The 18,054-nt window shown below is 44.3% G+C and overlaps 2 protein-coding genes and 2 long non-coding RNA genes across 4 annotated transcripts; 2 read left to right on the forward strand and 2 right to left on the reverse strand.

The window, feature by feature from the left end:
- Nucleotides 1–2,170: 2,170 nt before the first annotated feature.
- Nucleotides 2,171–3,310, forward strand: LOC135383210 (uncharacterized). Its single transcript, XR_010419742.1, has 4 exons — nt 2,171–2,273; nt 2,604–2,895; nt 3,126–3,194; nt 3,273–3,310. It is a non-coding gene; the product is annotated as an uncharacterized LOC135383210 (long non-coding RNA).
- Nucleotides 3,311–3,631: 321 nt separating this feature from the next.
- LOC135383211 (uncharacterized) lies at nt 3,632–7,827 on the forward strand. Its single transcript, XM_064612774.1, has 7 exons — nt 3,632–3,999; nt 4,896–5,060; nt 5,135–5,321; nt 5,395–5,634; nt 5,901–6,072; nt 6,375–6,517; nt 6,815–7,827. Exons 1-7 carry the CDS (start codon nt 3,658–3,660, stop codon nt 6,982–6,984), a joined length of 1,419 nt encoding a protein of 472 aa, XP_064468844.1. The 5' UTR covers nt 3,632–3,657; the 3' UTR covers nt 6,985–7,827.
- A 2,464-nt stretch (nt 7,828–10,291) lies between these two features.
- Nucleotides 10,292–13,169, reverse strand: LOC135384408 (uncharacterized). Its single transcript, XM_064613609.1, has 13 exons — nt 13,061–13,169; nt 12,928–13,008; nt 12,834–12,857; nt 12,719–12,769; nt 12,503–12,553; nt 12,378–12,434; nt 12,231–12,284; nt 11,926–11,967; nt 11,694–11,747; nt 11,413–11,612; nt 11,174–11,333; nt 10,955–11,111; nt 10,292–10,554 (listed from the first exon to the last, which is right to left on the reverse strand). Exons 1-12 carry the CDS (start codon nt 13,167–13,169, stop codon nt 10,999–11,001), a joined length of 996 nt encoding a protein of 331 aa, XP_064469679.1. The 3' UTR covers nt 10,292–10,554; nt 10,955–10,998.
- Nucleotides 13,170–13,214: 45 nt separating this feature from the next.
- Nucleotides 13,215–17,234, reverse strand: LOC135383213 (uncharacterized). Its single transcript, XR_010419743.1, has 3 exons — nt 16,158–17,234; nt 13,712–13,898; nt 13,215–13,653 (listed from the first exon to the last, which is right to left on the reverse strand). It is a non-coding gene; the product is annotated as an uncharacterized LOC135383213 (long non-coding RNA).
- Between the last annotated feature and the right edge of the window lie 820 nt (nt 17,235–18,054).

The raw sequence follows: 18,054 nt of genomic DNA on the forward strand, positions 1-18,054 counted from the left end.
CCTTTTCCATTCCCCTCGTCCTCACCATTGACCTGGTCGTTCGGGAGAAAATCAGTTGAGGTTCTCACCCGTCCTTGGGCTCGCCACCTGTCCGCCACTGCAAGAATTATGCTGCTGCAGCCGATGCCACGCAGCCCACGGTGGTTGCCCTTGCCTTAGATCGGTAGGCCAGAGGTCCGGTCCGCCGTGCTGCCCCTGCTTCGGAGTGGTCCGAGTAGTGACGTAGGTTGGCCGTGACACTCCGTTCACACAGGAGCGTGAGGTTGGGTGATCCTGTAGGGTATCCTGTCGAGTGCGCCAGTTAAATCTCTCCCGGACCTACAACCAAGTTCCCAGTTACAAGTCCAGGCTCGAACTGCCAGTCTCTTCTTCCGTTCTTTTCCTCGTCACCTCGCCACAAGCAGTCCGTCGATGCCACTGCCTCGTCGTCGTTGCTGTTCGCCGGAGCTGACAACATGACAGGGGCACAGCTGACAGCATATATACATGACAGCAACAACATTACAGCAGCGAGAAAGTTTATAATTGCATTCGTGTTGTATCTGTCCTTTCGTGTTCCCTAGTCTCGGGGTTTTACATTATGCATTATAATTGCTGTTCCTTTTCCACCCCTTGCTTGTTTCGAAAGAGTTCTGGGTGTGCCCAGTGCACCTGGAAGTAAGAACATAAATGTTAACTTAAGTTATTTGATAATTCACATTATCCATATACTGCTGCAGAATGTACCAACTATAGCACACACCACATTCTGTACTTGAATGCACCAGATTGCAAGCCTCTGAAAACACAACAGCTCATTCGTGACCAAAACTCAATAGTTGACAGATTTATTTTACGTAAACCTGAGAAAAATAATATGCTCTTGCACACATGATGCTGCTTGAATGTAATTTCTGAAGCCTCTGGAAGAAGAACAGCTGATTTGCGACCAAAACACATCGGCCGGATGATTTCGATATCCGTAACACAAAACTGAGATGTGCTGTTGCGCACATGATGTTGTTTTAATGTAAGCCTTGAAGATCCTGGGATAATGCATTATTTGAGTGCAAAATACAACAGCTGAAGCAAGATTTAAATTGATGTCTTACGAAAAACAAAAAATGTGCTTCCGTGCACTACTTAAAGGGACTGTCTGGAGGCTATCATGCAAAGTTTGTGGGCGTTGTTATACGATTTCTTATGTTCCCAGGAGCCACCATGCGAAAGCTTTCCTTTGGATTCGGCTCCGGGAATTTTTTATTGAATTTTGAACTCTGGACACTACCCCCGATTGAAAGCCGCACGCTGATCACTGCTGACGTCACCGGTGTCGAGTTCCGGTGTCTGCTTCGCCGTGTCTCGGACGCCTGTCGCCCGCCTAGCTGTCGCCTGTCTAGCAGTCGCCAGTGGCATTTCGTACTTTCAGTATTTCAACGTGCCACCTTTTTGCTACTTCGACGTCGCTGAACGCATTTGTGGCAATGGGAGGACACAGGTGATGTTTTGTTCACTGCAAGAACAACAGAGAGAACACAACAGGAGTATCGTTTTTCGGTTTTCCAAAGTGCGAGCGTCTAAGACAACTATGGATCGCGAAGGTTCGTCGGCCGGGGTGGCTTTTCTACAAATCAAGTACCCTCTGTTCCGAACACTTTACCGCGGATTGCTTCGAAGAGTCTGACTGACTTTAGAGGGAGCTCGGCATATCTGGTCCAGGAAAAAGACAGAGCCACACCTTGAGATCTGAAGCCGTACCTTCAGTTTCCAGCGATCTCGCCGTTGGTATCAACGCACCATCAACTTCTTCGAGCTACGATAACCTAAGTCCCTAACTTTCCTGATCATGTAACTGGTTCACATATTGTTTGCTCCACTTCTTTAATTGATGCGCAGGAGCAAGGCCGCGGTGCAGTGTCACTTCCTTTTGAAGAGACAAGTGAGTACGGTGAAGGTCAATTTTCTGCTTTGTAAAAATATGAAGATACGTATTGAGCCGTAATATTTGTCATCGGCACATTTCCTCAAATTACGCGCTCACTGCCGAAGTGACACTCATGAGTTTTCCCGGTGAAATGGCGTAGTCAAGATCGCAGGTGAACTGCATAATCAGTACGTGGAAATCTGTACTGTGTTTTCCTAGTTCAGTTGACGGAAGGAACATGGAGGAAAAATATACAGAAGAGACAAAGCCAGCGTGCACTGATGTGTTTTGTTTCTCTTTTTCCAAGGTGCACTGCAACTCTCTCCACCTGCTTCCCCAGAGTCTGGTGTGCATTACTCCGCATCTTCAGGTAGTGACAGAGGTTGCACAATTTCTATTGATACTGCATCATTAGGTTTGAAACTTTCCAAAGACCCATCGAACATCTTGACTGACTACATTTTGCATTCTGGCTGTCAAATGTATAGTGTTCATTTCACCCTTGCATGTTTAACCAAATCTACCCCAAACACCAGTTTGGTTAAAGGCATTTGTTAATGTAACTATAACTGGGTGTTTGTGCATAAGTGGAATATGCCAAGTAATAGTTCTGAAAAAAGTATTTTGCACACTGTCGAACTATATAGTCACTCGCTTTACAAATGTAAGTTGCTCACTGCAATTCCGTCCCCAATCATAGGGCCTCAGCATGCAATGAAAGATGCAGCAACCCAGGCGGATGAGATACACTTTGAGGAAAGCCCCACAATCAAAAAACGGAGACCACCTGCACAAGATGCAACCACTCAGACAGAGCCTATAGAGAATCCGCCTCGTTTGGTCATAGTGGAAGTTCCTGAGCCACCAGATAGTGTCCAAGCTCCACCTAGATCATCAACACCTGCTGCGGAGCCCCCACCTTTTTCATTGACAGTTTCATCACCAGGGCATGATGACACAGCAGATATTGTCAGTTTTGAGGAGGAGCCCAGGTAATTAACGGTGCAGTTATGCAAATTTGGTCAGTACTGTTTCCATTGCACTCATAAAGCCTGTCGTTGTTGGGCTTGTCATACTGATACATATGTTCATCATAATGACTTTTGTGTCACAAAACTAACGAAGGCTATAGAGTGGCAATCCACTGGTAAAACATAAATATGGTTAATTTTATACATCAGTGCATGAGGCTGTACTGATGTCTCACTTCCGTCTGATATAGGTCAGAGGCTTTGTGTGATGACCCATCATATCAACTGAGCTCAGAGCTTGGCTATGACAGTGATGGAGAGTGAGTGCACATTTTTTTACTCCCTGTACATTACCTAACCTTCTGCCACCAACCCTTGGTTTCTTGCTTCCCTAACAGGCCAATAGATGTGGTTCATACGCGTCATCTTGTTGATGAGTTGGATGGTGATGGGTAAGTATTACTATACATTGTGGGAGGATGCTCTTTACCTTCACTGTGTGCTTCACTATCTGCTGCAAGAAAGCAGTTAGTACTTACATTCCTTTAAAGCAATGGGATTTTGCCACCTGACTCCCCACTTGCTTTTATCAATAGAAATGCAGTAGAGATGCTGTAATAAACTAGCCAGGGCAGGGAAGCATGGTGTGATACATTTCCTGGAGCCTTGTTTTGTTCACAGTGTGGGGTTGTATGCAGAGACCGATGACTTTTGAAGTTTCTCCTGTCATTAACATTAAATATTACTCTCAGGTCCGTAGCACAGCCTTCATCAGTGCACGACATGTTCATCGTGGCACGCTCCAGCCTCATGGAACTCCTAAAGGTGTGCACCATGTGCTCATCATCACTCACAAACGTGCAGCTCACAACAATGGAAACACTTGCAAGAGCCACAATCACTTGCGAGAATGCCCACAGGAACCAGTGGAACAGCCAGCCACTTGTTCACGAGAAACCTGTGGGCAATATTGCAATGTGCTCGGCAATCCTTTTCTCTGGTAGCAGCATCACCAAGTCACTGCGCCTGTTCGACATCATGGGCCTTGCTCAGTACTTGCTCAGTATACACCGGAGTCAGTACTTCCTCTACCAGAAGTGCTATTTATTTCCGGCAATACAAGATGTGAGTTAATGCTGGAAAATTGTGTGTGCTTTGTGCTAGGATTACTGCATGTCCTTCGATAGCGGTACACAGCACATGTCTAGGCTGAAAAGTCCATGAACATGTGATGGTGTCTTTGAGCTTCTCATTGTCCATTTCACGTATGTTCAAAGAGCTAGCTGGCACATCACAGAATTCTCCTGATCAGTCACAGGTCAATGAAACTTATTCTTTTGCCTAGTTTGCATACAACCTCATCAAGAAAAGACATATCTATTATATCTCAAGGAAATCTACACTCTAGTGTAGAGCCCTGCGCGGATAACATTTTTGGCATCAGCATCCGCGCACATGTTATCCGCATCCGCTGCATACACAACCATCCGCCGACCAACCAACCGATCCGCTGCGCAAAACGCAATATCCGCATCCGATCCGCAAAACCGCAAGTTTCGAAGCATGCGTAAAAACCGCCAGAAGAATGTTGGTATAATTTTGGATGCCTCCATGGTGTCACGGAAACACTCACGATGACCAGCAAAGGTGAACCTTTCAAAAAACGCAATATGGAGAGACTTTTAGAACGCGTGGAATGCTACCTCGCCGGTGCTCGCTGTCGACGCGCAATACAAATAAATTACTAGTGGAAAAATTACAGCACGCGGTATATCCGCATCCGATCCGCTGCCTTCGTATCCGCATCCGACCTCGAGCCATCCGCATCCGATCTGCACACCGCAGAAAGTGATAAATTTTCATCGAATCCGCAAGTATCTTGCGGATATCCCTCTTCCATTCGCGAATGGTGCAGGGCTGTACTCTAGCGGGGACATATAGTGATGCTGTGTTTCTGCGAATACACATTGAAAGAAATAATCTATTATATACTGCATGTTGTCACCCATAAACTTCTTCAGGTCTGGGATAAAGAACAGGCAGCATTGGTGGAGAAGCTGGGGGACAGGCCTCTGCACCTTGCTGGAAATGCACGTTGTGATTCTCCTGGGCACGCCGCACTGCACGACACATATACGATAATGGAGACCACGATCAACAGGACTGTACAGTTCGAAGTAGTTAAGGTACGTTTCCTATAGAAGTTTCTTCTTTGTGGATTTCCTAGCCAGTAACACAAATTTGTGAAATCCATTTGCAGGCAACAACCGTGTCTTCCAGCTACTGCATGGAACAGAGGGGGCTCGAGCTTTGCCTTGACTACTCGACAGCTAAAGGGTTGGTCGTCAGCACACTGGTCGCTGACAGGCACTCGCAGGTGAAAACCATTCTGAGCGACAAGCACCCGAGTACCAGCCATCGTTTTGATGTGTGGCACGTTGCAAAAGGTTAGATGATGAGAACACTGTGTATGGAACTGATATTCAATATAACATTATCATCATTGCTGTTGCTATGCAGGCATCAAGAAAAAGATCGCTGCAGCATCACAATCTAAGAAGCACCAAGTTCTTCGACTGTGGTGCGAAAGCATAATCCGCCAGCTATATTGGTGTGCGCGCACCAGTGACAGTGGCGATCTTTTGCTTGCTAAGTGGACGACGATCATGCGGCACGTCATCAATATCCACACCCACCCAACTAGCCTGCACCCTGCCTGCTTCCATGATGATTTGGGCGAACGAAGATGGCTTGAGGAAGGTAATTTTTTGCGTGATTTCACCTGAGACTCAAATACAAAGAGCTTCCAGTTTTTCTATTCATTCTTTGGGACCTGTCAATATTATGTTTTCCATCACTGATCTATCCGTACATTAACGATACAGAAGCTCAACAAGAATAACTGTAAATTGTAACACATTGGTGCGAGTCAAAGGAAGGATTATAATTATGGAATTCTTACGATTCAAAGACATACATAAAAGAAAATTTTGAAAAGCTACTTTCACAATAAAAATTGTGCTTAGGGACGGAGACCTACAAGAAGCTCCACGACATTCTGTTGGCAAAGCTCCTGCCGAAAGACATTCCCCAGCTCTCATCAGCGCAGCAGACATTTGCATATGAAACATTCCATGCTGTCCTGATCCACTTTGCACCTAAATCGTACAGCTTTTCGGATCAAGGGATGGTTTCAAGGTATGAAATTTAATGGAACTCATGTACTTAACGAGTTTGACGTGACCAGTTTGGTGTATTTATTTACATTTGTTCGTTACCAGTGTAGCGTAAAAAAAAATTCCCCAAAAGTCGTGGCTTTAGATGTACGTCATCCCAGAGAGAGGGAACAATACGTGTACAAAACTATAATTTATCAGAATCATGATATCGCAGTCACATGATGCCCTGATGTGCTGATGTGTTGCTAAGAGAGCTTGTCTTACTGTAACACATGTTTGTGATTATACTCATCAGTGCTGCATTTATCTCTTTGCTCATAGGACTGCTCTGGCAGCACTCCACTATAATGCGAATGCAGATCGTGTTGCCCTTCTCAGAGATGGTGCTGTGAAGCACCGGCTGAAGCCATCAAAGGTGCGGAAAGGGTGGATCGCTGTTCCCGTGAAGGAGGATGCCACATACAGTAAGTGATGCCAAACAGACCATGGGGAATCCAGGAAAGCTACTGTAACCTATGTGTGGCGACATTGTCTTGAGTCTATGATGCGCATGAAACAATACAGGCCAACACTAGAAAGTATTTGCACTGCTGATCTCGTCTCTTGCATGACCACCACAAAGTCATGGTAATATTGGAGAAGTTATTGCTTTAACTTGTTATGAGCAAGGAAATTACAAAACTGGTTTATATTTGGGTGCTCTCAGAAGTACAAAGGGTGGAATAATTTATTCTTGATCTAACCATTTTTATATTTGGCAGGCTATGTCAGTGACCTGAAGTCTGCTGTTTTCGACCGCATCGCTCGCTACCCATCCTTCAAAAAAGCAAGAGATGCGCTGGTAGAGGTATCACTGCCTACCAGAAGCAGCTGCTATGGGGACAGGCCAGAGATGAGAGCTGTGTTGGAGTCGCAGTACAGCAGGTTTTAGAGGACAATCGTTTAGCTGTACTCATCAACTGTTGGCACGCAGGCATAACTGGTCAGGTAAATCAGTGAAATGACACAGGAGTTTCGGGCTTCAAGACTTCGCCCAAGCATGATCTTGAGCCAGGACGGGAAATGTATAATTTTTGCTGTGTACCAAAAGCATCGGATGCAATATATGTTCTGGATCCGTGTGACACACTACCAGTAATCACAAATTATGACCACAGGCCAGGTATGACCAACGTCAGCATTTGTGACCCCTGCTCATTCATGATCAGTTATCTTCAGCTCATCTGCTTGTTTGCTGACTCATCTTCAGTTGAACTTATTTTCTCACTCATTGTTACTTACTTACTCAATTCTTGTTCAGTTCATCATTTGTTTACTCCCTGCTCAGCTCCACTGCTAAACTCATTTGTAACATTGTGTGTGTGAGCATGCTCATGAGTACATTCTGCCGAGGTATATAGTTGACTTTGTGTGAATATGTGCCAGCCTCCAAGCATTGTATATTTTTACAACTAACTGTGATGGACAAGAAATGACTGCAGCAAAGTGTGCATATGTGCATAACTGTGTGTGTGTCTCTACGAGCACGTCTATGTGTCATGTTGTTCTTTTTGTATCTCTGTGCCTTTCTGCCATGAGACCGAGGGCCCTATTCTCCTTGAAAGTAATCTACCTGATTACTTTCTCTGTAAGCTGCCATATGTTATCAAAGAAAGAAGGTATTGACAACAGAATGGCGGAACACGCTCAGTTGCGACAGGTCGGAAACTGGAACCAGACATTTTAACAGAAATCATGCAGAACTTTGAAATTTGTGTTATTTAATCACGTCTCTAATGTGATGTTGCAAAGTTCTTGCAACATTTCTGCAAGAAGACAAGATCATTGACATAATGGCATGCCAATACTAGTGCAGATGATGCTTCTCAAGGAATTAAGAAATAACCATTCCTATAACCACTTTAACTGAAAGTGAAATTACAAATTTGTGTGTTCATGATCACTACATGTAGATATACGTCAGTAGAACCTCAAAACAAACAGGAATCATTGAATACCTCTCATGGGAGGCAACGTCGAAATGATGTTCCAATATTAATAAGCTTGCACTTGATCTTGAGAGGAAATGGCAAAACCATGTCCCAAAATCATTTCTCTTGGTCAAGCCACAAACCTGCTTCCGGTAGCCAATTGAAAGGCATACTACATTACTTATGTTGATCTGCTTCCCAACACAAAACTTATGTATGTGGATAATTGAACCTCTATGTGCAGTATGGGGCTAAGTAATAAAATCCCAACCCGAGAAAACTAAGTGAACGTTTGTTAAAGTAATTGCAGCTGGTTTTCCTGGAATAACAAAAAATACAAAAGTTGTAACATGTATGTAAGATGTATGCTCTACATGCATGTACTGATAGCATCGTTTCGGGTGTGTGACTTTGCAGAAATCGAGCAAAATCCACAGGCATGACCTATCACCTTTTTCACTCTGACATTGATGGTGATGTCAGCTAGGTAGGGTGAAATCACCCTTGTGTAGTGGGACAGCTGGGATTGAACTTATTGTGCTGCTAAGTGAGCACAATTTTGAAAATAATATCCTAGATGGCCAGCATAATAAGTTGAAGTTGTTGAGTTGTTAAGTTGAAGTCAAGTGGAAGTTGAAGTTCTTGTAGGCTACTCCATTTGCACGAGTACGTAAAAAAAGGACCTGCTCTGACTATCTGTACCATTTACACACATGGATTTCTTGTTTCTTACCGTCCTGTAGCAGGGCAATAAATTGCAATGCGGTCCTAAATTTTTCTTGGTAGGTACATACTGGTATGTAGATTTCATTGCAATAAATAAAGTGGAAATGGGATAAGTCAACTGATCCCACTCATTGCAAACAGAAGTTCAGTTTAGCACATCAACAAAGCTCAGGAGGTACTGTAAGTACTGGAAGTACAGGAGGTAAAGCTCAGGAGGCACTGGTGGCGTTGGCATTCTCCCGCGAAATAGTATGTTCAGTTACTACAAATAGAGGATGATGTGTAATGCCTAGTAATTGCAAGCCCAGCATTCCAGTAAAAATTCTTCCCCATGCAATATGCTTTAAATGCTTTGCCTTACCACCTTGCATCGAGTGTGATTGCAAATACATCACAACAATGAAATTCATTTACTTGTCTTACATGAACACCAACGTATGTTGCACTTTGGTATTTGTTTTGCTGTCTCACTTTGTACTACAATTGTAGTCTTATAGAGCTTTCGCATGTTGTTGATGATTAGAGCCCGGATTCCTCGGCAAATGCCTATTTTTTCGTGTGATTCTAATACTGTCCTTTTGATATAGGAGCACCAGATGGGTGCTGAGGAACATCCTGTATTGATTTAATAGTGCCTATAAGTGCCTATTTTGTGAAAGATGCCTAAAGCTCAAATTAAACATTGAAGAATACCTAATATGACCCTAAAGCGGTAGCAAAACTCCATTGTCCATGCGAAACTGACATGGGTCACGTTGGACGTCCTTTTGGAATCCTCGCTTGTTTAAAAGAAGCAAGTATCGAAAAAGTATTGACATGTAAGCTGTGAATTGAAAATTGATTACTCGATACAGCTTTGTTCTTTCTCCATTCCAGCACTGTAGCGTCTTATGGGTCGTTATTAAAAATATAGGTGCCTCTCGTAACGGCTTTGTCGCAACCTAGAACAGTGATTTATCCAGACCCCCCCCCCCCCCCACAACACTAAAACACTAACAACTCCCAGTTATCGTGATGCCCCCGGGGATAGAAGTGACTTATTCACTTTCTCTTTGCGTATTCAGTGCTACAGATGAAAAAATAATGACCTGCCTGTAGTGACATTTTTAGGATTTATGACATTTCGGATTTAAAATCAGGATTCTTAGCACCTTTAAATTTTTAGGCACCTAAAAGAAGGTTTTTCATGACTAATAATCTGGGCTCTAATGATGACATTCAAAGTTATTCGAGGTCTCTGCATCACGGGGAACCTGTACTGAAAGAAATAAAACTGACATAAAAAAAGGAAAAGAGAGAGAGAGAGACAGCCTAACAAGAAACAGGTTACCTCATACTCAATTTAAAGACATTGCGAGAACCTAGCTGTGTATGACCACAGGACTACTCTATAATCAGGAGTGAGTGACTCTGCTTCCCAGTAAACCATAGACGTCCCAGGGACGTCCATGGAATATTGAAAAATGGATATTCGGATATCCATGGGATCTACCCAGAAAGCCTGGGGATTACCATGGGATATCCATGGGACTATGCTTTTACCCCAAAACGGATGTCCCAGGAACATCCATGGAACGTCAATCACAGGATTTGAGACATAAATAGGACTTTGCTAAATCATGCATTTTTCTTTAAAATTACATAATTTTCTTACTTCAATAAATGGCACAACGGATCTTAAGCCTCAGACATTGTTTATTTCGTGTACACACCTCATAATATCAGAATATATATATATAATGCATATGGAAATATGATGTGCAACCTGCTGGCTGGCGGATGCTTCATTTGAAGGAATGAGTACACTGAAAAAGAAAAGTCTGCATTAGTGTCCACGTGGCAAACCTGCAGAATTCCAGGCATGCCACTGTGTACGTGCCTCTGTAATTATATCGCTTTGCTATTGCACCAAAATCATCTGCTCAATGTACACAATATTATGTATTGGTGTTACTGGGGATCAATTTCACGAACAACGTTCTTTCAGTAAAACTCTCTAACTTAACACTTTCTAACTTAAATTTAACTTCACTCAGCACGTACCAATGCACGCAGCTGTACCATGACTTGCTACGTGATTGCTAAGTACCGTTTCAGATGAGAGCGGAGGGACGTACTGAGCATGAGATAAGATAAGCATAACTGTAGCACAGTGTTAACTGGCATGAATGAAACGAGGAAGCAGAAAATGCAGTAAAAGCTTACGGTTAAAGCACTGTGTCGCGTGCTGTGTGTGGCATGGTGAAGGTTCAATCCGCAACCCGCTTGAGTCTGTCGGCTGAGTGACGAAGCCAGGCCTTTGTAGCCTTTTCTAGGTCGTAGTTCGTGCACTTTGACAGCTGTTTTTGCGCGTGAACAGCACCTGAAAACGTTAGCACATTTTTAGCTATCAGCACACTCTTGCATGTAACATGACACACTTACGCATCATAATGTTAGGTAGACGAAGGTCGCGGAACACATTCTTCCCCTTACGTCCTTCCCAGCTGTATTTTTCCGCGACCTGGTCGGTCATAACGTATTCCAGGATCCGCTTAACGGCGGCCTTAGGTGTAGCTCCACCTAGGAGTGTCAGCTCTTGCACCTGGATTATTCAAGAGCGTTGTATTTGCCATTGTGAAGTGTCGAGTGCAGGCATAATTGAAATGGTGACCAAAATTTACAAATTGTTTCTCCAGGGCGGGGGTTAATGTGCTCTCAAACTGCTCGAAGTCTTCAATACGACTGAATGGTTGTGCGACAAGCTGCTGAACATCACCGACAGGGTCCCTTGAAGGCGGCGTCAGTTGTGATAGCAAATCACTTTGTTGTTGTACGGCCAGACGTATAACATTTAAGCTTCGTAAGACCTGGAGTTGAAATTCTGAAAACAAAAGATTATGTGAAATGCACAAGAAAAACTTCAGCGCCGTAATTTTCGTGATCTTGCACATTAACCACATACCGTGTTCTGGCATAGCGTGACCAGGAGCTGCATGAGCGCGCCTCAGTGATGCACCTGTGAAATTTCATGTATATCAGGAATAGTACCGAACGCAGAGCAAAAGCTAGAGTAACTTCCATTGGGTGAGACATAACAGACTGCAAGATGCATGACAAGAGATGCTCAAATATTCTCGCATGAGGAGCCAGTCCATAGCTATGTTTATTGTTGCACAATGAAAATTCACATGTACCTGCTTCGAAGCCTCTCTCGGAAGCAAGTGGTGCTGGACCATCTGTCAAACGGAATTCGGTATCTTAGCAATTGCATAATTTTTGTAGCTACTCATAGCTGCCCAGGTCCCATAACACATACACATTCCCAAGACGAGAAAATTCATGCACAGGGTCAGTGTCAAAAGCTCTATTATGGCAAGGAAATGGTGTATAGAACTCTAGTAGCAATTTGCAGTATGTTGCTTGTTTGTTTATTTGTTTTCATGAAATCCAGTTTTTTTTTTAAACATTGCTTATCATGCTACTCAGTTGCTCTAGCTACCTTTGTTGAGTTCAGCCGCACGCACCAAGCTGCGTGATGGAGCCAGGGGGCTACCTACAATAAACCGTCCGTACTAGTCAATGCAAAGTGCCCTTTCATAAATCCTACTGTGCAGTTTGTACACTACTCTCCTACTCTCTCACATACATTGCCTATCTTCGCGTAGTGAATCACGTGTACTGAAGGGGCGACACTGTTGGTGCTCTGGAGAAATGAAATGGGTCACAATATGACGATATAAAACAGTATGTACTATAAGCAAAGTGATATACCTCCAGGCAAAGGCACTGTGTCGCTGCAGCATGAGGACGACCTGGATTGACCTTCGGATAAAACAAGGATGACCACTATACTAAGACAAGGCCCCATGTACTGCAAATGTAGCACTAGTGTAAAGGTATTAGTATGGTAGGTAGTGTAGGTGTTTGTTTCTGAACATTACTGTAACTTGTCAATAGCTGCATGGTGTTGCATAGCGTTCATCTTACTTGCAGAAACAGGTGCGGAGTTGACAGCAGTGGCAGAATACTGTGACCAACCTTTACAGAAACAATACAATGTATATTGCAGTTGAATCATTACCTCATAACCTTGCAAACTTACTGCTGGAGGGAGGGGGGGAAGGTTCTGTAAAATGCGAATTAATTGTAGCACACAAAATAAATCCAGACCACATGAACAGAAATGGGAAACGTGCCTGAAGCCACATCTACAATCCGGATATCCCTAGTACGATGGTTGAGTGACACAGGCGGTGGGATGTTGCTACTCTCGTCGCCTATTGGAAGAGTGCATTACAATGTGTGAAAGCCCTTCAGTATGTTGCATACCGCAGTTGCTGGTAGCATGCGTAGTCAAAGGTTCACCCCCTTCAAGCTGCTGTCTGTCTGTGTCTCCGGAGACACCGGCAGTTGTCCCTCGACTTGTCCTGCCTAACATAAGCAATGGGTTGTCACCAAGGTATTACTAAGCTAGGTTGGACATCACCACACAGAAAATGACCATCAAGCTTGAAGGACACAGGAGAGGAACGATGCACACCTCAGGCTCACATGTTGTGCAGCCTGTTCTGTGTGCCATCAAGCTTTGTTATTTTCTCCGCAGTGAATGTGCATCAGCTAGCTAGCGTTCATTCACTATACTTCCGATAGGGAAACGTAAACAGGGAATCATGTCTGTTGCTAAACGGCGTAACAAATAAACATTAAAAATTAAGTTGTTGTTGTTCAGTAGAAACACAATTTTGGAAAGCAAATCCTATACGTACTTTGTGATTGAAAGGTGCAAGGCACAGGGGGGAAATCATCGTCACTGTCAATAACTTTGGGACGCCTCACACGTTTCGCAGGCAACTCATCTGCATCATTTAAGTCAGAGTTGTCCACTGCGCGGGGCAGCATCTTCCTGGCTGCATTCCAGCCCACTGGAATAGTAAAAATAAAGAGCACTAAAAGAGAAGCAGCACAATGCACCTGGCTTACCAAACACGCCCTTCACACTAACAGGTATCTCGGTACAGTTGTCCCCAGGTGGCACTCCCTTTTTGATCATTTTCTCGACGGTTCGCGTTGGGAGTGACGGCCATGTACACATGTCGCCACAGAGCCACGCACAAGGCACAATGTCCACCTCTCCACGGTCCAGAAAGTGTACGATCGCGTACAAAGTCTATGTATGAAAACGTAAAACAGCATTAGTGAAAAATAAAACAGAAATCTGGAACGCAACTAGAACACAGCATGCAGCACACAGTGCATTCACTAAAGCAAGTGTATCAGAGGCATGACGACGAACTGTTCTTTGTAAGGCAAAGCAACAAGCTTTATCACATTTTCCATTGGCCACATGTTTAACTTCCTGTCTTCTGAAACAACATGTATGCCTGCCAGCGAGGAGCGGAACGGTTTTTGGTAGAGATCAGCAGTAGATATTAGCTCACGCCCAACAATGCAGGGCTGCCTGGACGAGCGCATCGTTGCAAAGTTTTCTATCGCTATCATGTGCCCGTTAACCAGACAGTACCTGTCTGATCCCTTCGTAGTCAGTACGAATTCTCCTGTTAAATAGCTGCGGTACTGTGGTGAACAGCACATCGGCGTGACAGGGCCATCACTGTGGGAATTCCCAAAGCCAAGTATCCTCCTGTCCTTTCCCTTATTTGCAGCAGCATGTTGTTTTTCATGAAGGCGATTATACAGCTGGGCTAGTGTTGTCCCCGGTTTCCTAAGCTGTCGCTTCAGTATCTGCATGTTATTTTCGTATGGAAATGCACTAAACGTGTCAACAGGACCATGCACTTTGACGTCATCAGCAAGATGTAGCAGGCCATGTACGTTGTAGGACACGAAATGCTCTCCGTACAGCTCTGCAAACATATCCACAAAATGAGACAGCAACGATGTGGCGTAGTCATTCTGGACGTGACACAGGTCGCACCGGGCTAAGATTGTGAGAGCACAATGTAGGGTGAGGAAATTCTTGTAAAGGGGCTTCGGCAGCACACTGTCCAATATGACAGGCCCAGTATAGAATAAAAAGAGTCGAAATTCGGTGGCCTTCCACCTGTCGACCTCCTCGATGCCCCTTGGCTTGCGTGAAAACTCCTTTGGAATATGCTGCTGAAGTGACAAGCTTTTCTCAGTAAACGTATTCCTCTGTGCAGGGCTTAGCCTTACAGACAATGGACCAGAGCACCACAAGACAATTAGCTTCTTGACAACGCCTAGGCAGACAAGATGCATATAATCCAGTGGTGCTGTCTGCACTATGTCAATGGGCAATTCTGTTAATACTGAGGTATCTCGATGGTGGTCCGTATCCTCCTGATCACGGAAGGACTTGTCTGTTCTTTTGGTATAAGTGGTTGTGGAGTAGTGCAGTCTGTTTTCACTGTAGTTGCCCTCATCTACACATTTTGGACACCCTGAAAAGCCTGTGTGCCCTTTCGTGCAATACACAAAGGAACGGGCTGGTGCATCACACACCATTGACCGAAAGGACACGCTTACATTTGAGTCACGAGCTGTGATTCCTTCCTCGAGAATAACAGCCACATCATCTACAAACTTTCTGACGAAATTGTTTGACGAGCGTGGTTTTGCAGGGCCAGCGTATGCTCCCACAATGAAAGGAGGTGTGCTCTCGAACTCATGAACACGGCACTGTATAGGCCAAAGCTCTTGTCTTGAACTTTTTGATAGTGGAAGTCCGTCAATGTTGAAGGATAGTGAAACTCGTGAAGGGATTTCATCGGCACATTCGATAATTTCCTTCAAGAAGGTAGACAAACCAAAATGACAGTACTGTCCAGGTGGCATTGTGGAAATATGTGCAGAGCTTTGTCGTGGCGTCTCCAAAAGTGTACGAGCATCCTTTGGTAGATCCTGATAGCACACGTGCTTTCTGAGCGTCTTTAGCAGGTCAGTTAAAGCAGTGTGCGTGATGTTATGATGAATTGCCCAGGTTTGTAAGCCCGCGCGTAAATCGGTCGTGTTTAGGTCGTTGCTGTCACTTGCGTCGCTACACTCGTTTGATGTGCTGTCACCACAGTCGTCACCCATTTCGGCACCCATGTCACCTGAAGGGTCAGACACCGCGACTGATATGTCTGGTTCATCATGGTCTGAGATTGTGTTTGGAGAATTTTGTGTTGTGCAATCGCGACCACTAATATGTTCAACTTCGTCAGATGAAACGCATGAGCTGACTGCAGAAGACGTTGGCGTTTCTGTCTTTTGAGCTGCTTCGCTGAAGGTCGCAATTGTGAAACGCGCATAGTTTTTAGCTTTTTTCTGCATATACTTTTCCTTATGCTTCGGCATGGTGAATATAGGAAGGGCGAAACCTCAACATCAAAGTCACAGCATGCGCGTAACACTTAGACGCTGCTCATTTTGAAACGCGACACAAGATATGATGAATATTTACGTTTGCCGGCTTCATGATTCACGATGAGTGTTTTACCGGTGCTGCAAAAGAAACTACGATGAGTCTTCATACTGACACACAGAAAATCAGTCACCTTTTTAGTGGTACTTACGTTTTACGTTTCAAACCGAGACGCCGGCAGCTCGGTATCGCAAGTTGCAGGAATACAGACTTGCTTTGGATACGATTGGGGATTCCTGCAGCGGAAAGCAGCGATCGCGACGCCGCCACGGCGATGAGTGTGAACAACATTAAAATTCTTCGCCGCTATCAAACCACGAACGCAAATGTATTAGTACGAGTGTACTAAAAAACGAGTGCTGTTTTCGAGCTGCATTAAAACAAACTGTCCGTGGTGATCATCATTGGCGTCATCTATGATGGCTGCCCGCGGCCAGTTGCCAGTACTACAGTTGTTGTTCGCGGCGTGTTACCCAAACTTCAACATGAACAGGATTTCTTACCCATCCAGTCCTGCTCAGGACATTTATGCAATACCACACGAACGTGATGCGTGCTGTACCGCTACAAAGATCAAACCGCGCGTTGAAGTTTTGTGTGAGCGTGAAGAACCCTAGGTTTAACGTGTGCGCGAGAGTGCACTAGGTTATTGAACCAGTGCGAGATATGGTTGACCGTCTCATGCCTTGATTTTTGTGTTGGAATAATAAAACAACGACAGAATTAGGCAAACGTTCTTGAGAGGTGTGGCTTTGAATTGATAACGAAGTTCGTGCTCGCGCATTTGAAACGTGCACGGATATAAGCACGAACGAAAATATATTTAAGACCCCTTCCATCCTTTTTCTTTGTTCGAATAAATATATCTCCCCCGCATAGTTATGACTTCTTATATTGCTCTGCCAAAAAAGGGAACAAAAGCACACCAACTTTTCCACATTAGAGAAATATATGCGGTGCTAGGAAAGTATCAAACGAATATCCACGGCACGTCCAGCTTCGGACATAGACTGGACATTCCCCTACGCGAATGTCGCTTTGTGATATCCGTAGGACGTCACCGGGATATTCGGATATTTGCGACGTTCGGGACTTAGTACGGATGTCCCCTGGACATTCGTGGTTTGCTGGGTTCGGGTACAGCATACTTTTTACGTGATCATGCGACGATACAACCAGCATGAAGCCTGAAAATGACAGCGTTTGCTTTCTTGCAGAGTGTATCCTTTATGTGTTACTTTGTGAGATCTATGTAATGATTGTTTAATATATGTGGAGCAAATTATTAGTAAAGTTGTTGCACGTACATAATTCACTACACTTCCACTGATGACAGACTTCGTAAAAGGACGTACACAACACAGAGCACCGAATTCAACCAAGCATTTATTTAGGTCTCTATTCATGTTTATTCTGTTGTACAGTGATCGACAAAAAGTTCACGGAACATGCTGTGAAGCACTCCTTCTTCTGAGTGACACGCTTTGCAGCGAATGGCGGTAGGTAACCGAGTTACCTATAGAGGCACATGTCTGTAAGTCCGTACTGTCCTGTTCCCTGCTGGCGTATCACTTTGAGGGAGGAATCCACCGTAGCACGTTCCGTAAACTTTTGTTCAGCACTGTACCAACAAGTCCAAGTTGTAACCCTGGTTGTTCAACAGTTCTGAGATATGGTGAGGTCTTGCCATCAAGTCTGCAAACTTGTTCGTGCCTTCCAGTGCTGACGACCCCGAAATTCAGATTCAAATGAGCATGGAAAATGTGGCTTGCCTTTCATTGTTTAGCTTACTTGTTAGAATTCGAACACACAACATGGGTGTGTATTCATGCAGAACTGTTTTTCCTTTTCTTTTTTTGTTTGCTGAACATCACTTTAAATATCGGTTTGTGTCTCTATTGTGTCATATGGGAAAAATAAGTATATCTTGCATTGT

Source organism: Ornithodoros turicata, chromosome 2 (genome assembly GCF_037126465.1).
Source record: "Ornithodoros turicata isolate Travis chromosome 2, ASM3712646v1, whole genome shotgun sequence".
Classification (NCBI taxonomy): Eukaryota; Metazoa; Arthropoda; class Arachnida; order Ixodida; family Argasidae; genus Ornithodoros; species Ornithodoros turicata.

Coding starts and splice junctions, on each gene's coding strand:
- LOC135384408 (XM_064613609.1), bottom strand. CDS start 13,169: ATGTTAGGCAGGACAAGTCGAGGGACAACTGCCGGTGTCTCCGGAGAC. Junction 12,770..12,833: donor TTCCCCCCCTCCCTCCAGCA/GTAAGTTTGCAA, acceptor GTTTCTGTAAAG/GTTGGTCACAGTATTCTGCC. Junction 11,748..11,925: donor CGAGAGAGGCTTCGAAGCAG/GTACATGTGAAT, acceptor GAAATTTCACAG/GTGCATCACTGAGGCGCGCT.
- LOC135383211 (XM_064612774.1), top strand. CDS start 3,658: ATGTTCATCGTGGCACGCTCCAGCCTCATGGAACTCCTAAAGGTGTGC. Junction 5,061..5,134: donor TACAGTTCGAAGTAGTTAAG/GTACGTTTCCTA, acceptor ATCCATTTGCAG/GCAACAACCGTGTCTTCCAG. Junction 5,322..5,394: donor TGTGTGGCACGTTGCAAAAG/GTTAGATGATGA, acceptor GTTGCTATGCAG/GCATCAAGAAAAAGATCGCT.